We start from the raw sequence: 27,021 nt of genomic DNA, 5'->3' as shown, positions 1-27,021 counted from the left end.
TCCTGTATATATTTAAGTAACCACATTGCGTGTGTGTGTGTGTGAGAGAGAGATTGAGAGAGGAATGAGTGAGATGTTTTCAGAAATTATTAAGCCAATTTGTATACAATAAAATTCTTTATTTGTGTCATTGAATGTATCATGTCACTTTTAAAAGAAGGACAAACAAAGATAACTGGCAGTAACAGTGCAAAATTCACAATTGGTATGCCAGTTTGAAAAGATAAGTTTTGAGGGTAGTTTTAAAATGTGTTATTGAATCAAGCTGACGGATATGAGAGGGAAGAGAATTCCCGAGTTGAGGAGCTCAATGAGAGACGCTGGAACTCCCGTAGAACTGAGTTTGATGTGCGGTACAGAAAGTCGAGCTGTAGATGAGGATCTGAGTGAGTGAGAGGAGTGTAAGTCTGGAGGAGATCAGTGAGACTGTGGAGAGCTTTAAATGTTAAGAGTGGTATTTAGTATTGTAATCGGTAGTTAACAGGGAGCCAGTGAAGTTGAGAGAGAATCGGTGTAATATGTTCAGTGGATTTAGAACAGCAGGTTATTATCCTGGCAGCAGAATTTTGAAGAAGTTGTAAGCAATGGATAAGTTTTTGTGGGATGCCAGATAGAATAGCATTACAGTGATCTATACGTGAGGTGACTCGGGCATTAACCAATACTTCAGTACTAAGAACATAAGAACAAGACAAAGTCTAGAAATGTATCAGAGATGGAAGAAGGCAGTCCAAGAAATGTTACTTATATGGAAGGAATTATTTAATAATAATAATAATTATTATTATTAAATAATTGCCATTATTAGTGTATAAATGGATATAAATAATTGCATTTAAACGATTTGCCAAAATCTGTTGTATGTAAACAACACTGTTTTAAACGTTATTGTTTTTTCATCAGAAAACCGGTTTCCATGTTTACCTGTATTAGTTTAAATGGCACTTTTGCCACTCGCAATATGGCGTACGCGCAATACGGCGTATGCGCAATACGGCGTACGCGCTGACGTATCATTTCGACTGGATAACACAGTGAATGTGGCGTCTATCTATATATGTCTATGGGGGCTCACCTCAGGGCGCTGCACAGGGGCCTTCAGCAAGATGGCTACGCCACTGCCAGAAACATTATCTCATCTTTTTTGGGAATGTCAGTACTGTAAGATGTTCTGGGTGAATTTACAAAACTTGTTGAATTATTCTGTTAATTTTGTATTAAACTTAAATGATATGATATTTTTATGTTTCAAAAATAATTATGTTAATCCCAAGATAACATATATATCAGACATCTATCTATATATCTGATAAATCTGTTCATAATTCTTGGATGATATCATATTCATAAAATGAAATGGTCTAAAGCAGAACCACAGGTCAGGTCAGGTTGGGGAGCATGCACTGGTACAAACAACCCATCACACACACAAAAATTTCCAAACCAAAAATTTGTATGCGTGTTTGGTGTGGGGAATAAATAAAAAAGAGTATAAGTAGTATTAACATACTGTAAATGAATCATTATTATTACTATTTTTAATTATTATTATAAATAAACTAAAATACATACAGTATGAGTTGAAAAATATAATTAAATTAATTAAATACTTCGAATGGTGCTGCCACACTGTGTTTTGTTAATTATTGTCTCATTTCACAATACATTAATTTATTTGCCTATTTATATAGTAGCGCTCTTTCATTCTCTTTTTTTTCATTCAAGCTTAATTTTTACAGGGAAACCGGAACTTGAGGGGTGGGGACTGACGAGCCGCACGGAAGGTCTTTTTGCGCGAACTTCTAGCGCTCGCTCCGTGCAGCGGAGGAAGAGGAGGAGAGGGGGGTTTAATTTAGTGTTGCACATCCTCTTTGCGCGCCTGTTTCGTTTCGTTATTTCTAAACGCGGTACTCTGCCAGACTTGCGGATGGAATCGGAACAGGACCCGGACGTCCAGTTACTCCCCCGGGGGACGTTTATGTGCCGCTTGTGTGACGTGAGCGTCCCTAACCGTGAGTGCAGTTTGTGTGTCGAGAGGTGTTGCGCACGTACAGAAAGTTTCTTTTGAAAGTCTTGCTAAGAGTGTGGCGGCAGAGCATGTTCATTGCACGACGCTGATATCCTAACCCTAGGTTTTATGTTGGATGCGTCTCGAAGTGGGTTTCGAACCAACGTTTAAAGTCAACCAGTCCAAGTAGAAAGGAATCTAGAGACAGCAGTGCTGACCGCCATGCTGGCCATGTGTATCGTGTGTTAACGAGTAATTCCTCTGTTTTGTCTGAGTGTTCATTATGATAGAATAGCGGTCCTGACTCTCTAGGGTGATCAGACGTCCTGCTTTGAGCGAACTGCAGAGCCAGAGCACTATACGTCACCGCAGGTCTACGCCAACAGTTAGGAGAAGGATGTTAAATTTAGAGGTTAGCGTGATGGATAACTTGTTAATACTTGGGGTTATTTTGGTGTGGTTAGCATGTCAATCAATTTGATTTGTGACGACCTGTTAACTTTTATTACCAAGCTGCTGGGCTAGACGTGCGGTGACGTCACTTCAGCCCTGAAACCGCTGGCGCAGACCCGTGGTGACGTGTGATGCTGTGGCTCTACAGGTCGATGACATCTTGGACAGTCCCATATTTCAAGCACTTACTCCCAGTAGGTGGAGTAAACTTACACAGCAGTACTTGGGAGGCATCTCGTGGGGTGTTTGGCATTATTTGATTCAGATAAACCTCCTCCTTCAGCCGTAATCTTAACCTTAGTGTAGCCAGGCAGAGCTCTAGAGGTCTAAACCAAGACTCTTGCTCCATATCTTTGAAGCTCCAGGATGGATGTTTCATACTGCAGACATAAGCACTGTACTTGGATTTGGCTGATCAGGCATTAAGTTTTTTTCCAATTTTATGCATCAAGTCCCCATACCATAGGGACTCTGATTTCTTGTAAATTTTTTTCACCATTCCAAATGGGTCTTTAATTTTATCTGTGTCTGTCACACTTGCTGGATTAATGAAAGTTGTGTCCATTTTTGAACTATGAGAATTTGATCAGCCAATTCTCAAATTTGAAAATCTTGACACCTTAGCCTTTACACAACTGTCAGGAATAAGCGATGGCTCACTTTGAGCCTGTGCTGTGGAAATTGGTGCAGGTGGATAGTCGCTTTTGGCTGGGATTGCCATGTCCTACTCCTACAAGTACTTGGGGGCCCACATCAATGACAGGTTGGATTGGTCTCATAACACAGAAGAACTATAGAAGGAAGGGCAAAGCAGACTCTTTTTCTTTCTTCCTTCCTCTTCTTCTTAGGATGCCATGTTCCTTTATTGTAGATAGTGACATCTTCCACAGCTTTTACAACTCTGAGATGGCCAGTGTGGTGTGCTGGGCAAGTTACATCACTTCAAGAGAGGCTTACTGAATCAACAAGCTAATTAAAGGCGGAGACTATGTTAGGGGACACACTGTGGACCACCTCCCGAAGGTCGTAGCAAAGGAGGGAATTTAAACAAGTACTATTGTGATCAATGCTGCACTTCCTCTCTCTGACACACCAACACTAAGGACTTTCAACCATTGAGTCATTCAGCAGAAGTATGTCAAGAAATGCAACTGTGGCTCCTTTATATCAACTTCAGAACATCTGTATAGTGCCTAACCATAACTGTAACTGCCAAGTCAGTTTTCAAAGGTGTCACTTATTTCACACTGTCATCTTAACTGCATCAGAGAATAAAGCATTGAAGCAAAAGATGGCTGCACTGAATAACACTGACACAAGTAGGCGTCTGCTCAGCCAGACGTTCAGCCGTTAATCACACCAGGCATTGGATGGCACTGTCACATGTCAAAGACACTTGAGGCTGTAGTATTAATGCTGTCACGTGTACACAGTACAATAAACTTCTCCCTTGCCTGTTTGACTAACATTAGGCAAGTCAGCACTATAATATTCTAAAATACTGGACTTCATTTTAGTGATCTCTGTTGCCAGGTTGTTCAGTTTCTGTTCAATTTTGCTGCACTATCATTGAGTTGCATATCCTCGTTTTGTGTACCTTTCCTGTTTTGGTTCCATCAAAAATATGACCAATTTACAGAGTATGATATTAGTAAGGACTACGGGATAAAACGTAGTTGAAGCAGCAGGCAGAGGTCAAAACCGTAAGTTCGGAAACAAAATGTGAAAGGTAGGGGGTGCCACTGAGCTCCAAACGCAATACACAAAAAAGACCCGGGTTTAAATAAAAGGGGGGATTTATTACACAATACTTTTTTATAATAATCATACAGGTCTCCTTTCTCTCTTTTTCACTGTGTTACTACTCCTTCAAGGCGAGTATTGCCCATCTCCATTCCCAGCTCTGACTCTCCTGTGAGCTCTTTTATTGGAGTCCAGGGATTACTTCCAGTGCCAGAGCTTCACCCACTTGAAGCGCATCCAGGCCATATGGAAGTCCCCAAGAACAGTGAGTGTAATTCCCTGCAGCACCCATGGGCCCCAGCAGGGCTCTGTCCCCTGACTACAGTTCCCAGCATTCCTTGCGGGTGTGTAAATGGGTTCCGGAGCCCAGGGATGCTGCCACTTAGCATATGGGAAAGACAGTAAGCTGAATACAGTGCTTTCCCCTGTCCTTCCATTATATTGACATCTCTGCTAGGTATGGTTCCCAGGTTAAATCTGGCTGGGACGCCGGTCCACACAACTGTGAAACGCTGTCCAAAACAGAATTCAAAGTCAGAATTTTTTGCTGGAAGTTCTTAACCTTCCTCAAAAAATCGAGAAATGCACAGAGAACTTAGTTGGAATCCACAATCTTGGATAACAGGTAGTGCATGATGCTGCCCTTTTACTGTCATGCACCGTTCACTTCTGGTCTTCTCAGTATTAACAACAGGATGGAAAGGTTCCACAAAATGGTGATGCCCGTAAAGAAACTAAACAGTGTTCTGTAATAACAAAAATTAAGATGTGAAAAATATTAAATATTCGTAAAAAATGAAAAAAAAACTTTCATAAATTCCCCTATAATTAAACTGCTATATACACTATAATACATAGAATTTAGTAAAGGAAAACATGAAAGGGAAACAGAACTGTCAGTAATCTTAACTTTTTCCTTGTCTTACCTTATTTTGTGCCTCTCATTTCCCCCCCCTCCCCCCCCCCCCACAATGGATGCTTAAGAGGCAGAGCAAAAGCAGCACAAGTTGTGTATTTCCTGGTTAAGAGTGAGTTGGAACAGGATCAGAAGCAGAACGATATCTTTAGGCTGCTAGAGAAGTGTTTAAAAAAAAAAAAAATCTTAGTGCAACTGTATCAGATAGCAGGATGGTGGGGTAGGAAAGTCCAAAACACAGTGTGTTGCCAATGTCTGATGCCAGATGGACTTCATTTTATGGAATGACCATACAAATCTGCTTAGGTAATATTTTGGGGTCATGTATATTCAACTGATTTGGATCATCTGTTTGTACCTAGGGGCAAGTTTGGAAGACCACAAGAAAGGAAAAAAGCACCAAAAACTATCCAGCATCCGTGAAACTAGAAAGGTCCAAGAAGAACACAGCCTGTTTGTGAGTGGGTTCCAGCATGGCACATCAGAACTTGAAATCACAGATCACTTCCAGCGCTTTGGCCTTGTGTCAAGTGTTATTATGGACAAGAATCAGGTTAGCGACTCCGGAGGTTGGTGGTGTTCTACCAATAATCCGTGAAGTGGCTGTTATGACTAATTTTTTTTTCTGTTCCATAAGGGTGTATATGCTTTTGTAGAGTATGGCTCTACCGAGAGCCTACAGGTGGCCCTCGCAGAACCAGAGCACATAATGAATGGCAAACGCCTTAAAGTGAAGCCTCGAGAGAGGAAGGAATTCAAGTATACCCCTAAGAAGAAGCAGGCCCCTTCGAACAGCCTACTGCCCAGCCTTGAGCTGCTGTCTCCTGTTCTGTGTCAGGCTAATGACGTGAGTTGGCTGCACTTCTAAATCTAACATCCTGCTTTTGAACACAATCCTAACTGACCTTAATAGAAATCCACTTTATAATTCCAGTCTTTTGTTTTCTAAATGTGGTGTTTTCAAGTTCAGGCCTGGCTTCAGGTTTTCAATCCAGCCAGTTTCAGTTGCTCATTCTTACCTTTAAGTTATCCCATTCTTTAGCTATCTGAGCGACACATTTTTCTAATGAATTCATTAATATTTATTTTCTTGCCATAGCTTTAAAGAGTTAGGTTTTGTTTGCCATTTTCATTTTAATTTACCCTGTTCTGTAGAGTTTGTTCCCTTAATTGTTTCCAGATTCCAATGATTAGCAATGAGCAATGCAGACATTGGTAAATAACAGCATAACATTTTAAAGGGAAGCTGGCTTCAATATGCTGACAAATGTGCACAGGGAAAATGTGTGCTGCTCTTTTCATCTCAGACACCTGCAGGAATTTTATTCAGTTAACAAATATTATTAATCTTTTGCATATTAAAATATTGTAAGCTTTAAGTTCTAATTAATACATTGTGATATTGGTACATATTGAAACCAGGCAGATTTTTAATTATAGCCTAACTTTGATTTTTAGCCATACTGGCCATTGCTACATTCAGATTAATATACGCCCAGTTTAATTGCCTTCCACGACACATAATACTTACATATGGGTGGTTGCCACTTTTAGACTTGCTGTTGAGGATTACACAGTACAGGTACCCCTTTATTTATATACAGTGTATAGTGTTCCTTGTTGTGTTATATGTTTGGTTATGCTATGATATACAGTACATTTCATGTATAGTATTTAAAAATATAGATTTTATTTTATTTGAAGATGACACTGCATACAATCAAGTCAAACTTATACAACAAATTACTTCATAAAACTAGAACAAAAATGAAAAGAAAAATATATATATATTGGAAAGTTAAACAAAGGGAGGAGAGCTGACGGCATGGGTACCGTATATACTGTACTCCCATTTAAATTCTCCCGCGGACAAGTTAGGGCTTGATTTTACCATGTAATTTCCAGTATTTTCGAATATCGGTAATATAAGTCGAATGTGGAAAACTCGCACTATTGGTCCAAGAGATTAAGTGCTATCACCCACCTGAGTACTGAAGCGTATTAGGGCCACGGAGAAGAAAAAAAAAAATACGGACACTGAAGAAAAAAAAAGTGTATGTTGAGAATAAAGTCGACATGCTGACATTATTCTCATAGTTTATTTTGTCATTAAAGTAGAACATCGTAAGCGTTATTTTAAAATCAATCTTTAGTTTACTAGATTTTCTCAAACCCTGTCATAAGTAATGTAGCACATTAAATGCTTTGTGTTAAGTGTTCCCTGACCCGTGTTACTCGGAGTGGTGGCTCTGAGACTAGGGATCTGCATTAGCAATCGAAAGGTTGCCGGTTCGAATCCCGTAAAGTGCCAAAAGGGACTCTGCCCTGTTGGGCCCTTGAGCAAGGCCCTTAACCTGCAATTGCTAAGCGCTTTGAGTATTGAGAAAATGCTAAGCGCTTTGAGTATTGAGAAAAGCACTATATAAATGCAAAGTATTATTATTATTACATGCTTCTTAAACTCACTTTCTCTCTGTCTCTCCTTGACTTTATTCTCGACATATACTTTTTTTTCCTATACTGTGTCCATATTTTTTTTTTTTTCTTCTCAGTGTCCCTAATATACTATTCTGAAATACCGTTTGCAATGTTTTGTGTTTTTTGTATCTCACACCCTCATACACCTTTATTGTAAGAGCAGAAGAAAATATGAAGCTGGTTTTAATTTAAAAGTCATTGAAGTGGCAACAGAAATTGATAACTGCGATGCTGCAACAAAATATCTGTGTGTTTGAGAAACTGATGCGAGACTGGAGGAAGCAAGAAGATGTAAAAAAAAAATAAAGTGTCATATTTTTGAATGGGCGTATAAGTTAGAGTCTGATTTTATGAATGATTTTTCGGGTTTCAAGACCCAACTTATATGCGAGTATATACGGTAAATATAATTAGAGAAAAAAGCAAAGAAGGGAAAATGTCCCCCCCGATATAAATGCTTATTCTAAAATTGTATCAAGTAAATCTTGCCATATTTTCAAAAAGTTTTGAACAGATTCTCTAACCGAGATCTGATTTTTTCCAATTTCAAATAGTTTAAAACATTAGTTACCCACTGCCTTCTGAAAGGTGGGTTGGGATTCTTCCAGTTAAGCAAAACAAGACTATGTGCTAGAAGTGTGGTGTAGGCAATTACAACCAATTTGTCCTTCCCCACTTGAAGCACATCTGGGGGCCCACCAAACCCAGCTCTTAATGGGAGTGATTGTGGCACCAGGGATGTCTGATAAACATTTAATGATTTTTGCCCATAATTATGTTAATATGGTGCCCTTCCAAAACATGTAGCCCAGTGAAACTGGAGATCAGTTGCCATGCCAGCATGTTGGATCTTGCTCAGGATATATTTTGGACAATTTTAAACAAGATAAATGTGATTGGCGTAAAATTCTAAGTTGATTGATTGCTTTGTGCATATGTAGCTAGATTGTATTCTATGCATAGGTGCCTTCATCTCCTTTCCAGAGATATTAATTGAAAGATCCTTTTCCAACCGTACCCAAAGATCTTTGAAAGGATGGGACTTTCTTATATATTGTTGAGATGCTGGCTGGGTCTTCAATACTGATCGGTTAGAAATAGGTGAGAGGTGTAGAAAATTGGGTAGGTTTCTTTACTCAGAATTTCTGATTTGAAAGTAGAGGAAAAATCGTCTTGCTGGGAAGTTAAATTTAATGTGTAATTTGTTCCTGAGATGCAAAAACATCATGTCTGTGATTTAAAACATTTAGAGAACTGTATATAAAAAACATATATCTTTCTACAGTAGTGACTAAAACTAACCCCAGGAAAGTGTTACTAATTGCACTCGTTTGTCATTTCCCTGTATTTTTCCTGCTTGCCTTTGTCACAGCGCTTCTGTATCATGCTGCACTGTTTGCTCATTAAGAAACATTTCTGACAAATGAGCTTATAAATAAATATGGCGGTCAAGTAATTGCTACACTTTAGCATTCCGTGCTGTCAGTATTTTCATTCAACTAAAGGAGCAAACTCTGTAGAAAACAGTAAATATAAAGGAAACTTAAGTATTTTATGTTTACTTACCTACTTGCAAGGCAGCATATCTTTTGTCTTCATATCCTTTAATACTTGCCAGGTAATAGTTTGAAGCAGTCACTGGTTATGGCTGTTTTTTCTTTTTCTTTTTTTTTTTTTGTTAGTATTTCTCTGTTTTATATTTTCTCAGGTGGACGAGCAGATGGAAAAGTTGGTGCAGCTCTTTGGGTTTTCAGAGAGTGAGGAAAGGCTTCGAGAGCTTGTCATCTCTCTCATGCAAGAAGTGTTCTCAGAATTCTTTCCAGGTACGCATTGTAATTCTGGCTTCTTCCAAACTCTGATGTTTAGGCTTTTCTTAAGTATTTATTATTAATGGTAGACCATCAGTAAAGCCGAGGAACCACTGGCACTAGTGTGCCAAATACTTGAAATATTAATGTAAAAGAAACCCTAAAACTTTGATGCATATAAATAATCTCTGTGTCTCTTACAGAGTGCAAGATCATTCCGTTTGGCTCTTCTGTTAATAGTTTCAACATCCATTGCTGTGACTTGGACCTCTTTTTAGATCTGGAACACACCAAAATATTTCAGGCTAAATCCAAAAGTTCAAATGAGCAGGTAACCTTGCACAGTCTTTTGAAATGCTGTTTTAACTCTTGAGAGATTCAAGCATCACTGGGGCAGTGAGAGATGTCACTATTGCATTTTAGATGGCCTTCCTAGGGGTCACCAACTCCAATCCTGGAGGAGTACTGTGGCTGCAGGTTTTCATTCTAACCCTTCTCTTAATGAGTGACCTGTTTTTGCTGCTAATTAACTTCTTCTGAACTAATTTTAATTGACTTGCTCTTGAAGACTCAGACCTCTTATTGTTTATTTTTCCTTAATTAGCAGCCAAACAATAATGAGATACAAAATGAGCCAAAACAACTGGTGTCCAACATACAATATCTGAAAATAAAGAAAGATGAAGGTCTCAGGAATGTTGATCTTCTCAGGTCCCCAAAACATTTTATCAGAACTCTTAGAAAAGAGAAAATCCACAATGTCGGACAAGTCTGCTAATGCACCACAAGAGCAGCAACAAGCCACGGAATTAAAGAACTGGTTTAATTAACGACAAGAATTGGCACCTCATTAAGTAGCTGGTTGGAGTGAAATTGGTTGGAATTTGACGCCTTCGCTTAGTTTGTCTTCTGTTGGCTCACTCACTTCACATTTCATTTCTGTTTGGGTGCCATTTAAGGAAAGAAATGAAGCAATTCAGAGGAACAATGAAGAAATTCAGGGGAGCAAATCTTAAAAAAGCAATTCAATTAAAATGAATTCACAAGAAGTTAATTAGCATCACAAAAACAGGGCACTCATTTAAAAAAAAAAAGGGCTAGAATGAAAACCTGCAGCCACGGTGGTCCTCCAGGACCGGACTATTAACATGTATACCATTCAGGTGAAAAAGTAGTGTAAAGTTTTACAAATATTACACTTTGATGTCTACAAGGCTACAGGGTATGCCGAGAAAGAGGGTTGTAAGTAAGTGACCAGTAACTTTATATCTTTACATCTTGTGCTTGCTCAACACTTGCTAAAGCAAACTTACAAATACTCCAATACTTGTTAGAGACAGAAAATATAGCACATGACATGATCTTTATTAAACAGCTACACAAAGATTTGCACAGTGTGTGTACTTAAGGTTTGCTAAAGTTCCCCAATACAATACATTGAATAAATCATCTTGCACTGTAAAGCTGTTTGCTTTAGGTAGTCTGATACTCTTCATAATGAAAACTGGTTTATCAAATAAAATATTTCATCCAGACAGGAGTCATTGAAGACACACAGTCAGAAGACTCAATCCTGTCTGACATTGACTTAGAGACTGCCTCTGAGGCTGAGGTGCTGGAGCTGGTGGCAATGGTGCTTCGGAAGTGCGTGCCAGGAGTTCATAAAGTGCAGGCTGTGACAACTGCTCGCCGACCAGTTGTCAAGTTCATCCACAAAGACTCTGGGCTCCATGGGGACATTTCGGTCAATAACAGGTCAGCATTCTTACTTTTATGAAGTGCCACATTTTAATGTGTCTTGAATAAGAGGCTTAGCACAAAACATGTAAAAGGTTTACAGGGGTGGGGGTTATACTTTAAATACAATGTGAAGCTGGAGGTGAACTTTGTGATTATTAGAGCTCATCAATCTCACCCCATTTCCTTTTTATTTTTTTGAATTTTAGGTTAGCAGTTAGAAATACGAGCTTTCTTAAGTTGTGCTCTGCTCTTGATAAGAGGCTTCGACCACTCGTCTATGCTGTCAGGTACTGGGCAAAGCAAAAGCATCTAGCTGGTAAGTACTCTGAAAGTTCTGTTTCACAGTTAAAAAACTAATTTCTTCAGGCTTCTGTTTTAGATGCTACAGTGTCAGCTTGTTTTAAAACCCCAATAAATACTTTTTAAATGTTCTCTTCTCTATGGTAAGCATATCTATAGTACTAAACGACAGTTTAATATATGCACGGACGGCGGATGCAGGACGCACCGAGGCGCATGCGCCAGAGCACCGAGGCGCCCCAGAGTCAAACCCAGCGGCTTCCAAGAGTCGGTAGGTGGCGCCCAAACAACACAACCTGTACGAGACCGCATAGATGCGCCCAAACAACACAACCTGGAAACTAAACTTGCTCTAATCCACTGTGCCAGCAGTCAGTGTGGCATATTTGAATCACATAACGGTAATTCAGTATTAAAAGTAAGTTGAATTATGATTCCGAACAGTAAACGACTTCTACCCAACGACACAGCCACAGAACAACAAAGACGAGACCGCATGGATAAAAACAATACACGGCGGCTCCTACAACACACTTCAGAAACACCAGAAGCAAAGCCGTCATGGCTCCACAATGAAAGAGCTCAACTAACGGAAATACAAAATGAGCCCGTATGGATAAACACAATAAACGAAGGCGCCCACAACGCGCTTCTGACACAGCAGAGGCAAAGGAGTCACGGCTCCAAATGGAAAGAGCTCAACGATTTGTAATACAAAAACGAGCCCGTACATCCCAGAGTCAGTACGGTGCGCCCAAACAACACAACCTGTAAACTAAACTTGCTCTAATCCACTGTGCTAGCAGTCAGTGTGGCATATTTCAATCACATAACGGTAATTCAGTATCCCACCCATTTTTCTTTCCTCCACAGATCGGAGGGAATAGAAACTGATTGCCATTCTTGCATTTGTGATTCTTTAGAGAATCGGGGGTTTACTGGTAAACAAGAATAAAGTGGGTGGGGAAATCTGAGAAAGATGGAGGAAGAAAAAAAAAATGTTGGACTAGATGAAGCTGGCCTTGCAGCCAGTAGGTGGTGCCGAAAGCTTTATATTTCATGTCTATGTACTTCAGAATTGTACATTCTTGTATTTTTTTTTTTTTGTTATTTCTGTTTTCCATTTTAACGTTTTTTTCCCCAAAAACTAGGGAGAACAGGTACAGTTAAAGTGGGTGAGAATGGAATGTTTGTACACATTATATTGTGATGCATCTTTACATGCCAAGTGCTATCCAAAGTGTTTTGAAAATAAGACTGTTTCCAGTCGTCAGTGTGTGATGCGACATTATAAACGGTAAAACTTGTCTTGTGGAGTATTCAAACTCATAATGGTTTTGTGTTTCATGTCTGTGGCTTTCTTAGGACAGTTTCATACACAGCATAATATTGTAATTGAATAATGCACATTGTTAATAAATATTCAGGAAATCATTAAATCCATTCATCCAACCGTTTATCAAACCTATTAAATTCACTTTACTGGGAGCCAGAGGCTATCTCTTTAGATGGATAGATCACTATTTGTCCCCAGGGGCATATAGGCAGCATTGGATCTATGGCAACAGCCAACCTTTTATTAGGCACTAGTCCATCACAGGACATGTTTGCACACCCCCAAACATACTCACACAGTGCCAGTTTTACAGTTGGTGGTAAACCTAACATGCGCTTCTTTGAGATGTGTGAGGAAAGCCTGAACACGGAAGAAAAATCCATGCACACATAGGGAAAACGATGCCGACGTTAAACTTGAGGTGACCAGGATAAGTTTCAATATCAGGACTCTCAAGCATAAAGGCAGTGGCTCTGATTGCTCTGCCAGTCCAAATCACAAAATATAAATTCTTAACTATCAGTTACACTTTTAATACTGTGCAGTGTGAGTGGGGTTATTAGCATAAAAGTGTAGAATTTACTGTGTACTTCATCTTATAGGCCTTCAGTCATTTTGTATTTATGCCCTCAGCGGCCACTTTAATAGGTACTCCTGCTTATTAATGCCAATGCCCTGTTTCACAAAACACCAATTTATGACAAAAACTCGTGGAAACATCGTCTAGAGATTTAGTTGTCGTTTGAGCAAATACTTTATTGGTCAGGATGTGTTTTCTAATAAACTTTGAATACAGTATGATTGTTGGTGCTAGATATGGTGGTTCCAGCATTTCACAAACATTTGCCCTCCTGGAATTTACACACTACAGTCCTTGGAGTTTACAGAGACTTGGTCAATTAACCAAGCAGGAGCTCTTTGGACAATGAGAAAGGGTAGAGAAGAATTTCCAGAATCATTCAAACTAATAAATTCCTCAGACACTCAAATAACAGCTCTCAATGGAGCATGCAGTAGAGCATTTCTGAGCACACAATATGTTGGACTTTTTTGGTGATAAGCAGCAGAAGCAAAAGGTTGCTCAGGGATTCAATTTCTGTCATCTATGGATCGGAAGACGAGGCAATAATGGACTCATTTTTCCACCATTTTCAGTTGCGCAATTTTGGAGATAATTTCTCCTGGTCTAACAAGTTACGAGTTTTGTTGAATGAGTAACATGAATGAATGGATCCATCCAACTTTGCATCACTGGTACTGTAATAATTTTGAGAATGTTTGTTTTCTTGGCACATTCGACCTTGTACTATTAGTTTTAGTATCATTTAAATTCCACAACGTCCCTAAGCATAGTTTATGACCATGTGCATACATGTTTGGCCACAGTCTGCCCTTGTTAAATGGCTAATGAAACATGAATCACGTCAATGTGGTTCCACAAATGTGACAGTACCTGCAGTTCACTCCAGTGGCTTACACAGACTCCAGATCTCAAATCAATTTGAACATCTTTTTGATGAGGTGAAGCAGGAGGTCTGCACCATGAATCTGTGACCGAAAAATCTTAGATAACTGGATGATATTATTGATTCATTACGGACCAAAATTATGAAGGATTTTTTTTTTACAGCACCCTGTTGAATTCAATCCTGGAAGAGTTCAAATTGTTCTGGAGACAACAGGAAGTTCAAACTGGTATTGGATAGGTAAACCCAATGAAGTGGCCACTGAATGTATACACTTGTTCAGCATCAAATAGTATTTACTAGGCTCACCCGCCTTTTAAGGCGACCGACTTTTATCCTTAATTTGTGTGCGCTCCATGTGTACATCAGGCATGTAAGTGTAGGGAGTGAGAACATCAAAGTGCCCATTCATAACATCTCCCGAAAACCTAAGTTTTTTTATCTCCTCGAGTGCCTGTCCAAACTTGGAGTGTAGGACTCCATAATAATATACTTGAAACTCATAGGGGAACAACTCTCTCGTTGCCATTAGCTCAGAAATGGTACCTTAAGTTTGAGACTTTGACATTTCAGTGAGATACTGAAGCTCATTTGTATAAGAGATTCCTGCCGGCATCATTGTAAATGGCTGAAACCTTGACCAATTACTTAAAACATGTCGTACAATGTCAGCCCGAATCTGTACCGCTAAAGACGGAGTTTCATGCACTAAATAAGCTATAGATGAGAATAAGCAAGCACCATCTCCCCTGATATTTACTACGCGGTGAGGCATTTGTACTCCATCAACATTAATTCTTTCCAGAGACATAATTTTGTCTATCTTTCCAGCGCATCATGCACAAAAGCAAGGGAACGATGGAAACATCAGAACTCTGCTCACATCGCGTCGCTTCGTACCGCAAGTAGTAAGTCTGATAAGCGGAATACCGCTACGCTTTGCACTCACAGGACGGAAGGACAATCCCGACCGCTTTTATATAGTGTTTTGATTAGTGAACAATCTTACAAAGTGATTTACAGCTATATATAACTACATAACAGATTTAATTTGGGTTTTTTTCTGTAATTTGCTTGAACATTCCAGTGGATTTTTTTGACTTCTCTCATCGCGCTAAGAATCATAGTTCGCTTTCAGGAGTGATATATTTGTGCTAATCTGAGACAGAGACTGTGGACCTAGGGGAGGGGGAAGCGTGATGTGAGGAGTAGGGAGCCGGGCAGGGCCCTCCTCACTGTCCTTTTTCACTACTACATGGGCGGAGCCATAGGGGATGGCTAGTACTGTATATAAATAACATTAATATTTTCAAATCTAGTTAACCCTGTTCAGTGTCTTTTATGTAATCAACCCTGTATATAGTGTCCCAGTCCATTTCAGGGCTCAGTAGGAGCCAATTTAGAATCATTAACCTGATGCGCATGTCTTTATGGCTGTCAGAGGAAGATTCTGAAGGAACAACCCCACTGAGACAGAAAGAATATGCTAACTCCATAAAGACAATGAGCGGCTGTGACATTTTGAACCCAGGATGTTAGATTTGGGGGCGGCACGGTGGCGCAGTGGGTAGCGCTGCTGCCTCGCAGTTGGGAGACCTGGGGACCCGGGTTCGCTTCCCGGGTCCTGCCTGCGTGGAGTTTGCATGTTCTCCCCGTGTCTGCGTGGGTTTCCTCCGGGCGCTCTGGTTTCCTCCCACAGTCCAAAGACATGCTGGTTAGGTGGATTGGCGATTCTAAATTGGCCCTAGTGTGTGCTTGGTGTGTGGGTGTGTTTGTGTGTGTGTCCTGTGGTGGGTTGGCACCCTGCCTGGGATTGGTTCCTGCCTTGTGCCCTGTGTTGACTGAGATTGGCTCCAGCAGACCCCCGTGACCCTGTGTTCGGATTCAGCGGGTTGGAAAATGGATGGATGGATGGATGTTAGATTTGTGAGGCAGTAGGGCTAACTACTGCAGTGCAGTACATATTGCCTTGTTATGTGTTGGGAAAAACACTCCATCAGATAAGATTTTGAGTTGACTGAATCTATAAAACAAAATCCTATTAAAACTTAAGGAAAGTGAGAGAGATTATAAACTAGAATGCTGATAAATTTAATTTAACCATATTACTGGATAAAAGTAGAATGCTGAAATTATTAATACATTTGTTATCATTCTTTTTTTTTCTAGGACAATCTTCTGGTAGAGGTCCAACACTGAATAACTACGCCTTAACTTTACTGGTAATTTTTTTTCTTCAGAATAGGGAGATTCCAGTCATTCCATCAGTCAACCATCTTAAAGAACTTGCTGGTAGGAATTCGTATATTTTTTTTTTATATTTATTTTTTTTATATATAACTCACTGTAGTTTATCTTATTTTCTTCCATATATAACAAAAGCTCAATTTTTAAACATACTAGACTGCCTATTGAACAAAATGTATTTCTTAATTCTGCAAATGCAGAGTTGCCCATTAAGGACATGCTGGTACTTCTACTTTTTACCTCTTCATCTTTTACCACTTTTATGTGGGGTCAAAGTGCCTGATCAACCTTCTCCAAAGAGCTTGGTCCTGCACCTCATTGCCAGACAAGTCCATTTCCTTCTGATCTTCTTTTACTTTATGTGTCCACCCCTGCTGTGGCCTTCCATCACTTTTGCTTCTCCTGTACTTCCGTTCCCATCACTCTCTGCCCACATATTCATGGTCTCTCCTCATCACATGTCTGTACCATTTTTCAACCTACTTACCTAGATATCTAATTTTTTTGTACCTCTGATTGCCTCGTATCTCATCCTGTCCTTTTTTTGTAACTCAACACCTCCATCTCAACATTCTCATTTCTGCCACATCTAACTTCTTCTCCTGTGCTCCCTGAGACTGTCCATGTCTCAGATCCAGACAGTATTGCTGGTCTTACTACTGTCTTGAACACCTTACATTAATTCTTCGATCACACAATTCCTTCTTCCAGTTGTTCCATTCACACTGCACTCTGTGGGTTATTTTTGCATCTAGTTTTCTATCTCGGGTGACCACTGATCCTAGATACTTAAATGTATCCACTCTTACCAGTTTCCCTGCAAGCTGACTTATGAATCCTGATCATCATTGAATGTCCTGTATTCTGTCTTCTTCATATTTATCTTCAGTCTTCTATCTTCCAAAGCGCTTCCCCATTCTTCCAAATTCCTCTCCACTTCCTGTTTTCTGGTTTTACACAACACAATGTCATCAGCAAAAAGCCTGCAAAAGATTGGTCTTTTATCCCACGAGTCAACACATCCATAACTAGATCAAAGAGATAAGAACTTAAAGAAGATCCCTGATGGTGACCTCATCTACCTGGGATCTTGTCTGTTATACCAGCCCTGCTTTTAACCTGAGTCTTCTCTGCCTCATATGTATCCTGGACAATCCTCACATACTTCTATAGTCCCTGTTTCTCTCTCATGAACCTCCAGATCTCTCGATGTGACCTTCTATCATAAGCCTTCTCCAAAGCAATAAACACCATTGGCAACCTTTTCTGTTTTTCTTGATGCTTCTCTATCACCTGCCTCAATGCAAAGACGGCATCAGGTGTCAGTCTCCCTGGCATAAAACCAAACTGATCCACCCAAATGGTGGTCTCTTCTTTTAAGCATTCTCTCTATAACCTATTCCCAAATTTTCATTGTGTGTGACATCAGTTTTCTCCCACTGTAGTTTCCACAATCCTGGATATCATCCTTCTCCTTATAAATGGGTACAATCTCGCTCTTCCTCCACTCCTCTTGTATTCTATCCTGTTCATACATCCTCTGCATTAGATCCACACATTTCTACACCCTCTTTTCCTAAACACTTCCACACTTTTGTTGGTATTTCTTCCAGTCCTGTTTCCTTTCCATTTTTATTCTTTTCAGTGCCTCCATTTCTTCCTCCCTGCATATTCTTGGTAGTAGCCCTTTATTTGGGACTCCGTCCTCAAATACTACCCTTGGATTTTCTTCATTCAAAAGCTTTTCAAAGTACCTCTTGCATCTATTCTTGATCCTATCATCTTATCAGTAAGAATTTTCAGCACATTTAAATAACAAAGGACTTGTTGCCAATCATATTCAACTATGTCTTAATTTCTGATATTGATGTTTTGTAATTTTAGGAGAAGATGATCAGTGTATAATCGAAGGCTGGGATTGTTCATTTCCCAGTGACGCCTCGACACTGCCATCAAGCAAAAACTGTGAAAGTCTATGTAAGTAATGTTTTCTTTCCACTCACTTCTAAAAGATCACCCACAAAAGACTAAAGATTTTCTGCTTATTTAGAACCTTTAGTCTTCTTGACTAGATGAGTGATTTTTCCAGTTGTAAGATAGGCTTTACTGATTGAAAGCATAATAGAATATGTCTTCATTTTTTTATGCATGCACAGCTAGGGACTTTTCAGCATCACCACAAGGTCCCCTCTGCTATTTCAAGCTAGATCTTGTTTATTATATATATATATATATATATATATATATATATATATATATATATATATATAATATTTTTTTTTTTTTTAACAACAAACACTCATCTTGAAGCTATTGCTGATGTAGCTTGCTGCCCCATGACAAAACCATTCAAAGGTTTAATATAAAGTGCACTTTATTGCAGCACGCTTGATTATTTACTCATTTGACATCTAGAACCTGCCTTTAAAGGGCATCTTAGTAAAATAAATATTCTCTTTCATTTCTGCCTCTAGATATTGACGTCTGAAAATCACATTTATGACTTGCCTTTTTGACATCATTTCTGTTTTCTTGCAAAATACAGTAGGAACTTGTTAGTCATATTGTCGTCATTTTAGGTGGTCGTTGGCGAAATGTGCAACAGTCTTTTTTTGGCGAGCGCATTTTGTACTGTCAAAGATGGTTTATGAAAATGAGCTCTTGATACGGAGGACCTGTCTGCTGTGAAACGTAAAGGGAAGCCTGATAATTCCATGTTTATTAAACAGCTGAATGCTTTTTTTTTATTTTTCAATGCAGAATGCAGGGATGCAACTCGTGCCTCATATCTAGTAAGAAAGTGGTAGTTTTTAAACTGTCTTCTGAAGTATATTTTTGTTTATTTTTCTCTGCTTAAAGTGAGTCTCTAATGGCCTTTGCTGACCATTGCTAGGTGGTGTGCGGCCACATTTTTATTTTTTAACTGTTTTCTTTGGGGTTTGTTGCCTTCATACTTAACATGTTGACTGCTATAGTGAAAGTTTGTTCCTGACATACACTTTAATACACTAATTTAATGCATTTTGTTATTGAGTAAAACTCACAATAAAAATGTATTTACAGTACAGGTATTGGATAAGCTTGTTGCTTAAATGTATTTAAGTACTAATTTAGAAATGATGCTGTTGGTTTACTCTGGTTCCTTTTATCTAATACTACATTTTGCCTAAATAGCTGAAACCATTCATTGTGACAGATGTACAAAAATGGAGGTTATCAGGGTGGGGACAAGTTAATTTTTTGTAGCCCTACATGTAATTTACTATACCACATCTGCCTCATTCACATAAAAACATACAAATTTTGACAAATGAGAGAGGACCATGCAGTCCATCAAGTTTTTTTGTTTAGTCAATAGCTGAACTGTCTCAATATCTCCTCCAGATTCTTAAAGGTATCTGCTTCAACTCCACGTCTCGGTAGTTTGTTCCAGATTCCCACAACTCTTTATGTAAAGAAGTGCTTCCTGGGTTCAATCCTAAATGCACTTCCCTTTAATTTCCACGGGTGCCCTCAAGTATGCGATTTAATGAAAGAATTCTGCTGGATCTACTTTATCGATGCCTTTGAGAATTCTCAAGTCCTGAGTAAGGTTCCCAAATAGTCTCCTCAAGTTTCATTCTCTGAACCTGTCAAAGTACATGTCCATAAATCTTGGAAATGCACTTGGTTGGTCTTCTCTGTACAACTTCATGTGCACTCTGTCTGTCTTGCAGTGTGGTGATGACAACTGCGTATAGTACACCTGATGTGCTCCAACTAGTGCATTATATAGTCTGAGTGTAATGTCCCTTTATTTAAATTCAACAGTTTTTAAGATGTAATCTAACATTTTACCTGCCTTTTCGAAAGCTTCTGTACATTGCTTAGATGATGAAAATGTTATCAACTTTTTTCCCTAAATCTTTTTAGATGTTGCTTCCCATAGGACAGTGTCTCCCAGCTTGTGTTTGTAATTGACGTTCCTTTAACCCACGTGTAGCCTGTTGCACTTTTCTACATTAAACTGCATTTTCTAAGTGTTTGCCAGTTTTGAAGCTTATACAAGTCCTTTTTGAAATGTTTTTGCTGTCTCCTCAGTGTCTGCCTCTCTTCCAATTTTAGTATTGTCTATGAATTTCTCAAGTTTGCTAACTGTGCCAGTTATCTATCTCTCTATTATATAAAAAAAAAATCCTGTGACAAGACTTTTTGGAAGATCTTTTCAAGTCCTGCGAGACGAAACTTTTGACATGAGATTGTTTCAAGTCCCATCCTCCTTTCAACCATATTCAAACGCGCTCACGGTCCTCTCGCCTCTCATTTGTGTGAATGCTTTTGACAGACACATTTCCTGTTCTCTCTGCTCTTATAAATTTTTACTTTTTCCTCACTTTAAGTTCCCAATTAAAGAAGACATATTATGTCCAAATCTTATTGTTGAATTACATCACAATAATAATAATAAAATAATAATTCATTACATTTATATAGAGCTTTTGTCAGTACTCAAAGCGCTATCCACACGGAGGAACCGGGAAGCGAACCCACAATCTTCCACAGTCCCCTTACTGCAAAGCAGCAGCACTACCACTGCGCCACCTGTGTGTTATCAACAGTAAAAATGAGTACACGGGCAATCCTAGAACAGAGAAACGAAGTCAAACGAATTAACGCGAAAATTGTTGATCGGTTTCAATAGACTCTGCTGAAATAGTTGGTGGTGATGGTGCGGAAGATGAAAACATCAATTTACAATATCACAAAGAATATCTACAACCGTAAACAACGTCCGGTCTTCTACCGGCCAAATTACTGTTGAAAGAAGGATGTATCCAAGAAAGGTAAATGTAGTACATCTTCCGCGGATAACATTACACATCAAAGGAGATCTTGATATGCCATTCATATGTAATTCAAAAGATTGTTTTTACTGAAGTTTTACAGTAAAAGTGTAAGTTTAAAAAGTATTTGCGTGTTAAATTCAAAGCTAAACAGAATGAAATCATATAACGCAACAAACTCAAACGCAACATGAAACATAATTTATTTTAAAATTATTACGTTTTACTATTTTTTAATATGGTTAATTACTCACTGTAATGTAAAATAGTTCTATTATGCATATGTAACAATTCTCATGAAAATAACAATCTATTTAAATAGCATATCCACATTCCCATACGTGAGCGGCAGAATCGCAAAGTGGCTTGTGTGTAGCGCCTCCCCAGGGGTTGGCGAGCGAAGAGAGCAGGGGGCAAGCCCCCTAGTGTAATTAATATAAATCGGGAAAAGAAACGGTCCAAGGACAGACAGTGAGGGACTCCACTCATGATCTCATTCCACATGGCACATTCTCCTCTTATCTGTACTCTTTGTCTTCTTTCAATTAACCATCTTGAAATTGAAATTGGGGAAGAAACGGTAGCCACAGGACCTCTTTCAACCATTGTAGTACCTTTTGTTGAAGAAAAAAAAATATTAAATTTATTAAAATCAAATAACATTCCATACAAGCAAGTCAAATTTTACAAAACTAGGTTCAAATCAAATTAACCCCCACCCATGAAAAAGAGAGCTAGGCCAACAGAGTAAAACTTTAGGAAAAATTAAGTGGATAAATAAATTAATAAAAAAATTAATGGAATAAAAAAAGTGAAGAGAATCCACTTCCTCAATTTATTCTAAAATGTTATTGATTATATCCTGCCAAGCTTTTAAAAGAGTTCTGTACAGATCCTCTAAGTGAGAATTAGATTTTTTCCAGTTTCATATAGTAGTATATATGTATATAACAATAGTATCATCATAATTGGGTAAGTCAGTTACCCAATGACTTAAAAGAGGTGAGTTAGGGCTCGTTTATACTTCACTCTCAGAACGCATACACGCACGCATCATGGCTGCCACGCGTTCCCAGCGTTCATTCGACGCATCCTCTGAGCAGGTCCTCAGAAATTTACGCGATGCGTGAGTTGCAGTACCAGCAAAAAGTCGGGGGGCGCAGTGTGATAAAAGTTGGAATGTGACGTCAGGTCTCTGTTTACTATCTACATGTGACAGAAAGCCGCTATGCGAATCTTACGGGATTGATGTGCGCACTTCGATGTTTAATGAATGGATCGATGTGGTGAAGCAAAATGCTGACATACAAATGCATTCGTGGTGCTTTTATATTCAAGCGTTGCATATTCCTGATCGTAATGACACACTACATTTTAAAAGTCTCGCATACCATTTTCTGTGCCGTCTTTTTTTTCTGGGGCTTCCTCCTGACCTGACAGGAGCAGCAAACATCAATAGATCACCACACAGAACACATTAAATGTATGATATTCCAACTCTCTGCACATTTAGAATCCTTAGATTTATACTTGATATCACTTTCATGATGAAATGCATTAAAGTATGTATGTTACATTTTACAGATAAATCGTTAATTCCGTTTAAATAATGAATACTGTTAATAATTACACACATGGGGGTGACACGGTGGCGGAGCGGTAGCGTTGCTATCTCGCAGGGAGTCACGTCGCTGGCAGTTTGCATGTTTTCCTGGTTGGTTTCCACAGTGTGTTCTGGTTTCCTTCCAAAGATATGCAGATTTGGTAGCACTAAAATGACGCCAGTGTGTGTGTGAGTGCTTGTATTCACCTTGCGATGAGCTGATGCCCCATCTAGGGATTGTTTCTGCCTCGTGCCCAATGCTTGCTGGAATGGGCACATCCCTGGATTTAATCATTGAACATCCTTTTCAGACATATTGCGGTAAGGTGTCATCTGAATTTAATTGGTGTTCCAGGTAATTCACAACACAGCGACACCGAACCTGTTCTCACCGTGATATCTCGCACTGCCACCTGGTGGATTCCTCCAGATTTACGTAAAATACCAATGCAAGTATAAACAGTAAAACACTTGTGTAGCAGGAGCGTCTGCTGGAGCATGTGTCGCATCGCCTGAAGTATAAACCCGGCCTTATCATTCTTCCATTTTATCAAGATAAGTCTGTGTGCCATTGTGGTACCTTGTTAGCACATCAACTAACCCACCCTGCAAAGCATCCAGCCTTTGCTCACCTTGCAGTAGTGTGATGGGCACACACTGAGCAGAAATGGTGGAAGATATAACACAAATGGGGAGCATTGACTGAGCGGTCAATTGGGGGGAGGGGGGGGAGTTTGGGGGTGGTTGGGAGTACTACAGTGAAGAAAAGCTGATGTTGATGTATGCAGTCATCAGGCCCAGAATCCTTTGCTGTTATCCTGCCTGTGTTAATTACCGTATATGCTCATGTATAAGTCGGGTCTTTAAACCCGAAAAATCGATCATAAAATCAGACCCTGACTTATACGCCCGTTCAAAAATGCGACACTTATTTTTATTTTATTTTATTTTTTACATCTTCTTGCCTCCTCCAACCTCGCACCAGTTTCTCACAAATGATTTTGTTTCAGCAGTGCAGTTACCAATTTCTTTCGCTACTTCAACGACTTTTAATTTAGAACCTGCTTCATATTTTCTTCTGATCGAACACTCCATCGTAGATAAGGGATGCCCTTACAATAAAGGTGTATGAGGGTGTGAGATACAAAAAACACAAATCAGTGCAAACGCCGCATCGGAATCGTGCGGGTATTACTGTGTGGTTGCGTGGCACAATAGAGAGAGAGGTTACGAGCACGTGCTGATACAGCGCATTGCCACACCCACATAGAAAAAAAAAGGCCGTGTGCCCTGTGGTTACTCTCTCGGGTAAGCGTTAGCATATCATAATTTGTTGGACCAATAGCGTGAGAAATTGTACTGTAAAATCAAGTCCCGACTTATTCGCGGGAGAACTTATCTGGCGAGTATTATATATACAGTAGGTAACTCTGAAGAACAAGCAGCCAATTATTTAGTCTCACTTTTCTTTATACACTTTGTCAGAGCATTATTAAATGGATCTAAAAACTGATGTTTTTTTTAAGCCACAGAAACTGGTCAAAGTGCACTTTTTAGATGTATGGTTTCCTTGCAGTGAGCCAAATTCACTTTTTCCTCTTTATCTTCTCTAGGCACCCTGCTCTCCGAGTTTTTTAATTTTTATGGCCAGTTTGACTTTGTGAGTTCTGTGATTTGCCTTCGAGATGGGAAGGCTCTCCCTGTGACTGCCTTTCTTTCCAACAAAGAAGGCAAGAGCCCACGCCTTGGGCCCCTCAACATTCTGGACCCCTTTGAGCTGTGTCACAATGTAGCCGCCAACCTGAACGAGAGGAGCGAGCAGCGTTTCCAGAAGCAGTGCCTGGAAGCCGCCAAGTACTGCCGAAGTCTGCAGTATCAACGCAAGTCGGCCAAAGGCAAAATCTGGGGCTTGGTGCGACTCTTCAAAGAAGACAGTGTTTCAGCTGAGGGCTCACCTGGTGTGCCTGGTGAGGTGAGCCAGGAGAGGATGGTCATTGATATCCCCTTCAAGTTGGCTTCCCTCTCAGAGGAGACCAGGAAAAAGCTTTGCAACTCTGATGACTTTCGACAGCTATGGTTTGGCTGGGTATCTGTGGCCGTGCTGAGCGTGCTGGAGGACATGTTGAAGTGCACTTGTTGCATTACACCTGCTACCCTTCAGTATTCAACGACCGCAGAGCACTGTGCAGAACTGGAATCTGGTGAAGACCCCCACACACAGCTCCCGGAGCTCTCGACCAGAGTTGCTGATCACAACGAACCTTCAGATGAGGTACTAGATGGAAAAAATCCTCCAGAAGTGAACAGCAATGAAAGTGACACGACGGCCAGCACGGCTGGTGAATCTCTTAATTCAGGAAAACGACATCGCTGTTCTGACGAAGGTTCATCCAGCTGCAAGAAGCTAAGGTTTGAACCAGAAAATATGGCAGGTAATGCCAGTTGGTATTGCACACTCTGGCACAAGGTGTGGGTTGGACGGAGAAAAATGAGACGGGACATTTTGCGGGGTCTAAAGGCACCAAGGACAGATGATGATGGTGGTGATATTGATCTGGAGACCAGAGTGTCAGAGGCGGTAGCACAGCAGGAGCGTGCAGCTGGCAATACGTCCGAGCCCCTCCTCAATTTCACACTTCATTTGGAAGTAGTTGGTGGCACAGAAAGCACAAGAACTTTGGCAGTTATTGCTCCAGTCCAGGATGCCAGTGGCCTTTTCCAGGATTTCTTCCATTTCTTGCAGTTATTTATACCAAAAATGACTGAGAAGGTCTTGGAGAAGAAAATAAAATAGACTGCAGTTAAAAGAAGTACAACTGCAGGTTCTGGGAGTTGGTTATCTATAACGCACAGTGTAGTTAAATTTAGTGCTGAGGATGCAGTCCAGGCTGGTGTTCTTCAAATGGTGAGCCTAAGGCAGGGAATGCAATGAATGTATTTTGATTAATCATTGTTTTATTAATGAAGCCATCAAGTGCCACAGGTCTGTAACATGGTGGGCCGTTCACTGGGATGCCCTTCTGTATAATAAAAATAAAAAGTGCTGGCAAGGGACATGATATTCACTGCCAGCCTCTGATAACCAAAGAAAGAAGATCCGATTTCTAGAAGTTTTCTTCCAGGTTGAATGGCCCTTGTGGGAGAAACAAAGCAGAAAACCTGAAGATTATCAAAATGGTGAGTTTCAGCCTTGAAGTCACAGAGGAGGGGTTGTACAGAAGTTAAGGTGGGTGGAGTTTGAAAGAGAGTTATGTCAGGTTTGGGGGGCTGATGGGGTCAAAGAGCTGACTGACTTTTACTAGGATGCTTTTCTGACAGTAATGTTACACACATGGAGAATTTGGGAAAGTCTCACCTTTTGAAACACTTGCAGAGAAGTGGGGGGGGGGGGGGGGGGCAGTATTTCCTACATGGACGTAAATATATAGATATATAAAGTTGTGAAGTAGGTGGCTTCTTATCTTAATAAAACTAGTGGAAAAAATTAGATATTAGACTACCTTGGATTTTGTTACATTGACCTGATATTTTTATGGAATGACAAACGACAAGTGAGTCGTCAGTAGGAGGCACTGTGCACATGAGCTGAGGGAGTCTACTTCTTAACAAACTGCGGAAACCAAAACTTTAACCCAGCTGTTTTTCGCCAAGAGTGCTTGCCGTACCGTCTGAAAGTGTTCAGTAAATGTCCGCTCAGGAGAGTCGAGTGAATATTAAGTAGTGATCAGAGATGATTTCATTTTATTGGAGTGGTAAAATTGAGTTCTGTATTATAATAGATTCTTGGTTTGTCATGCTGCCAGAGAGTGGAGATGTGTAAAGGTTGCAAGTGCGATTTTACCAGTACTCTGTACATGTGTCAACATTAATACTGTAAATATTGGTGGAAGAAAAAAAAATTATGGGCCACAGTATCCACTTTAATGAAAGGTGTGTGTGTGTGTGTATATCCAGTTGCTATGTCTCTGTCATTTCCAAGAAGTTGCATAACACAAAACATTTTTTCTAGTAAAATGCCTTTCATTTCTCATTCCAATGGATGGTACATAACAAGCATTAACACTGCTTTTACAGATCCCATACCAAACGGGGTGGAGTGG

The 27,021-nt window shown here is 39.8% G+C and overlaps 1 protein-coding gene across 1 annotated transcript; it reads left to right on the top strand.

The window, feature by feature from the left end:
* The first annotated feature begins 1,845 nt into the window (after positions 1-1,845).
* Positions 1,846-26,242, top strand: tut1 (terminal uridylyl transferase 1, U6 snRNA-specific). The gene is made up of 10 exons (XM_028819082.2): positions 1,846-2,012; positions 5,483-5,673; positions 5,758-5,967; positions 9,307-9,421; positions 9,610-9,737; positions 10,941-11,161; positions 11,353-11,462; positions 16,418-16,540; positions 18,380-18,472; positions 24,535-26,242. The coding sequence occupies exons 1-10, from the start codon at positions 1,928-1,930 to the stop codon at positions 25,713-25,715; spliced, it is 2,457 nt and encodes an 818-aa protein (XP_028674915.2). The 5' UTR covers positions 1,846-1,927; the 3' UTR covers positions 25,716-26,242.
* The last annotated feature ends 779 nt before the right edge of the window (positions 26,243-27,021 follow it).

The sequence above is a fragment of the Erpetoichthys calabaricus genome, chromosome 14, assembly GCF_900747795.2.
Source record: "Erpetoichthys calabaricus chromosome 14, fErpCal1.3, whole genome shotgun sequence".
NCBI classification, from domain to species: Eukaryota; Metazoa; Chordata; class Cladistia; order Polypteriformes; family Polypteridae; genus Erpetoichthys; species Erpetoichthys calabaricus.
The sequence above is the reverse complement of the archived record's forward strand: the minus strand, read 5'-3'. Positions and strand labels throughout refer to the sequence as shown.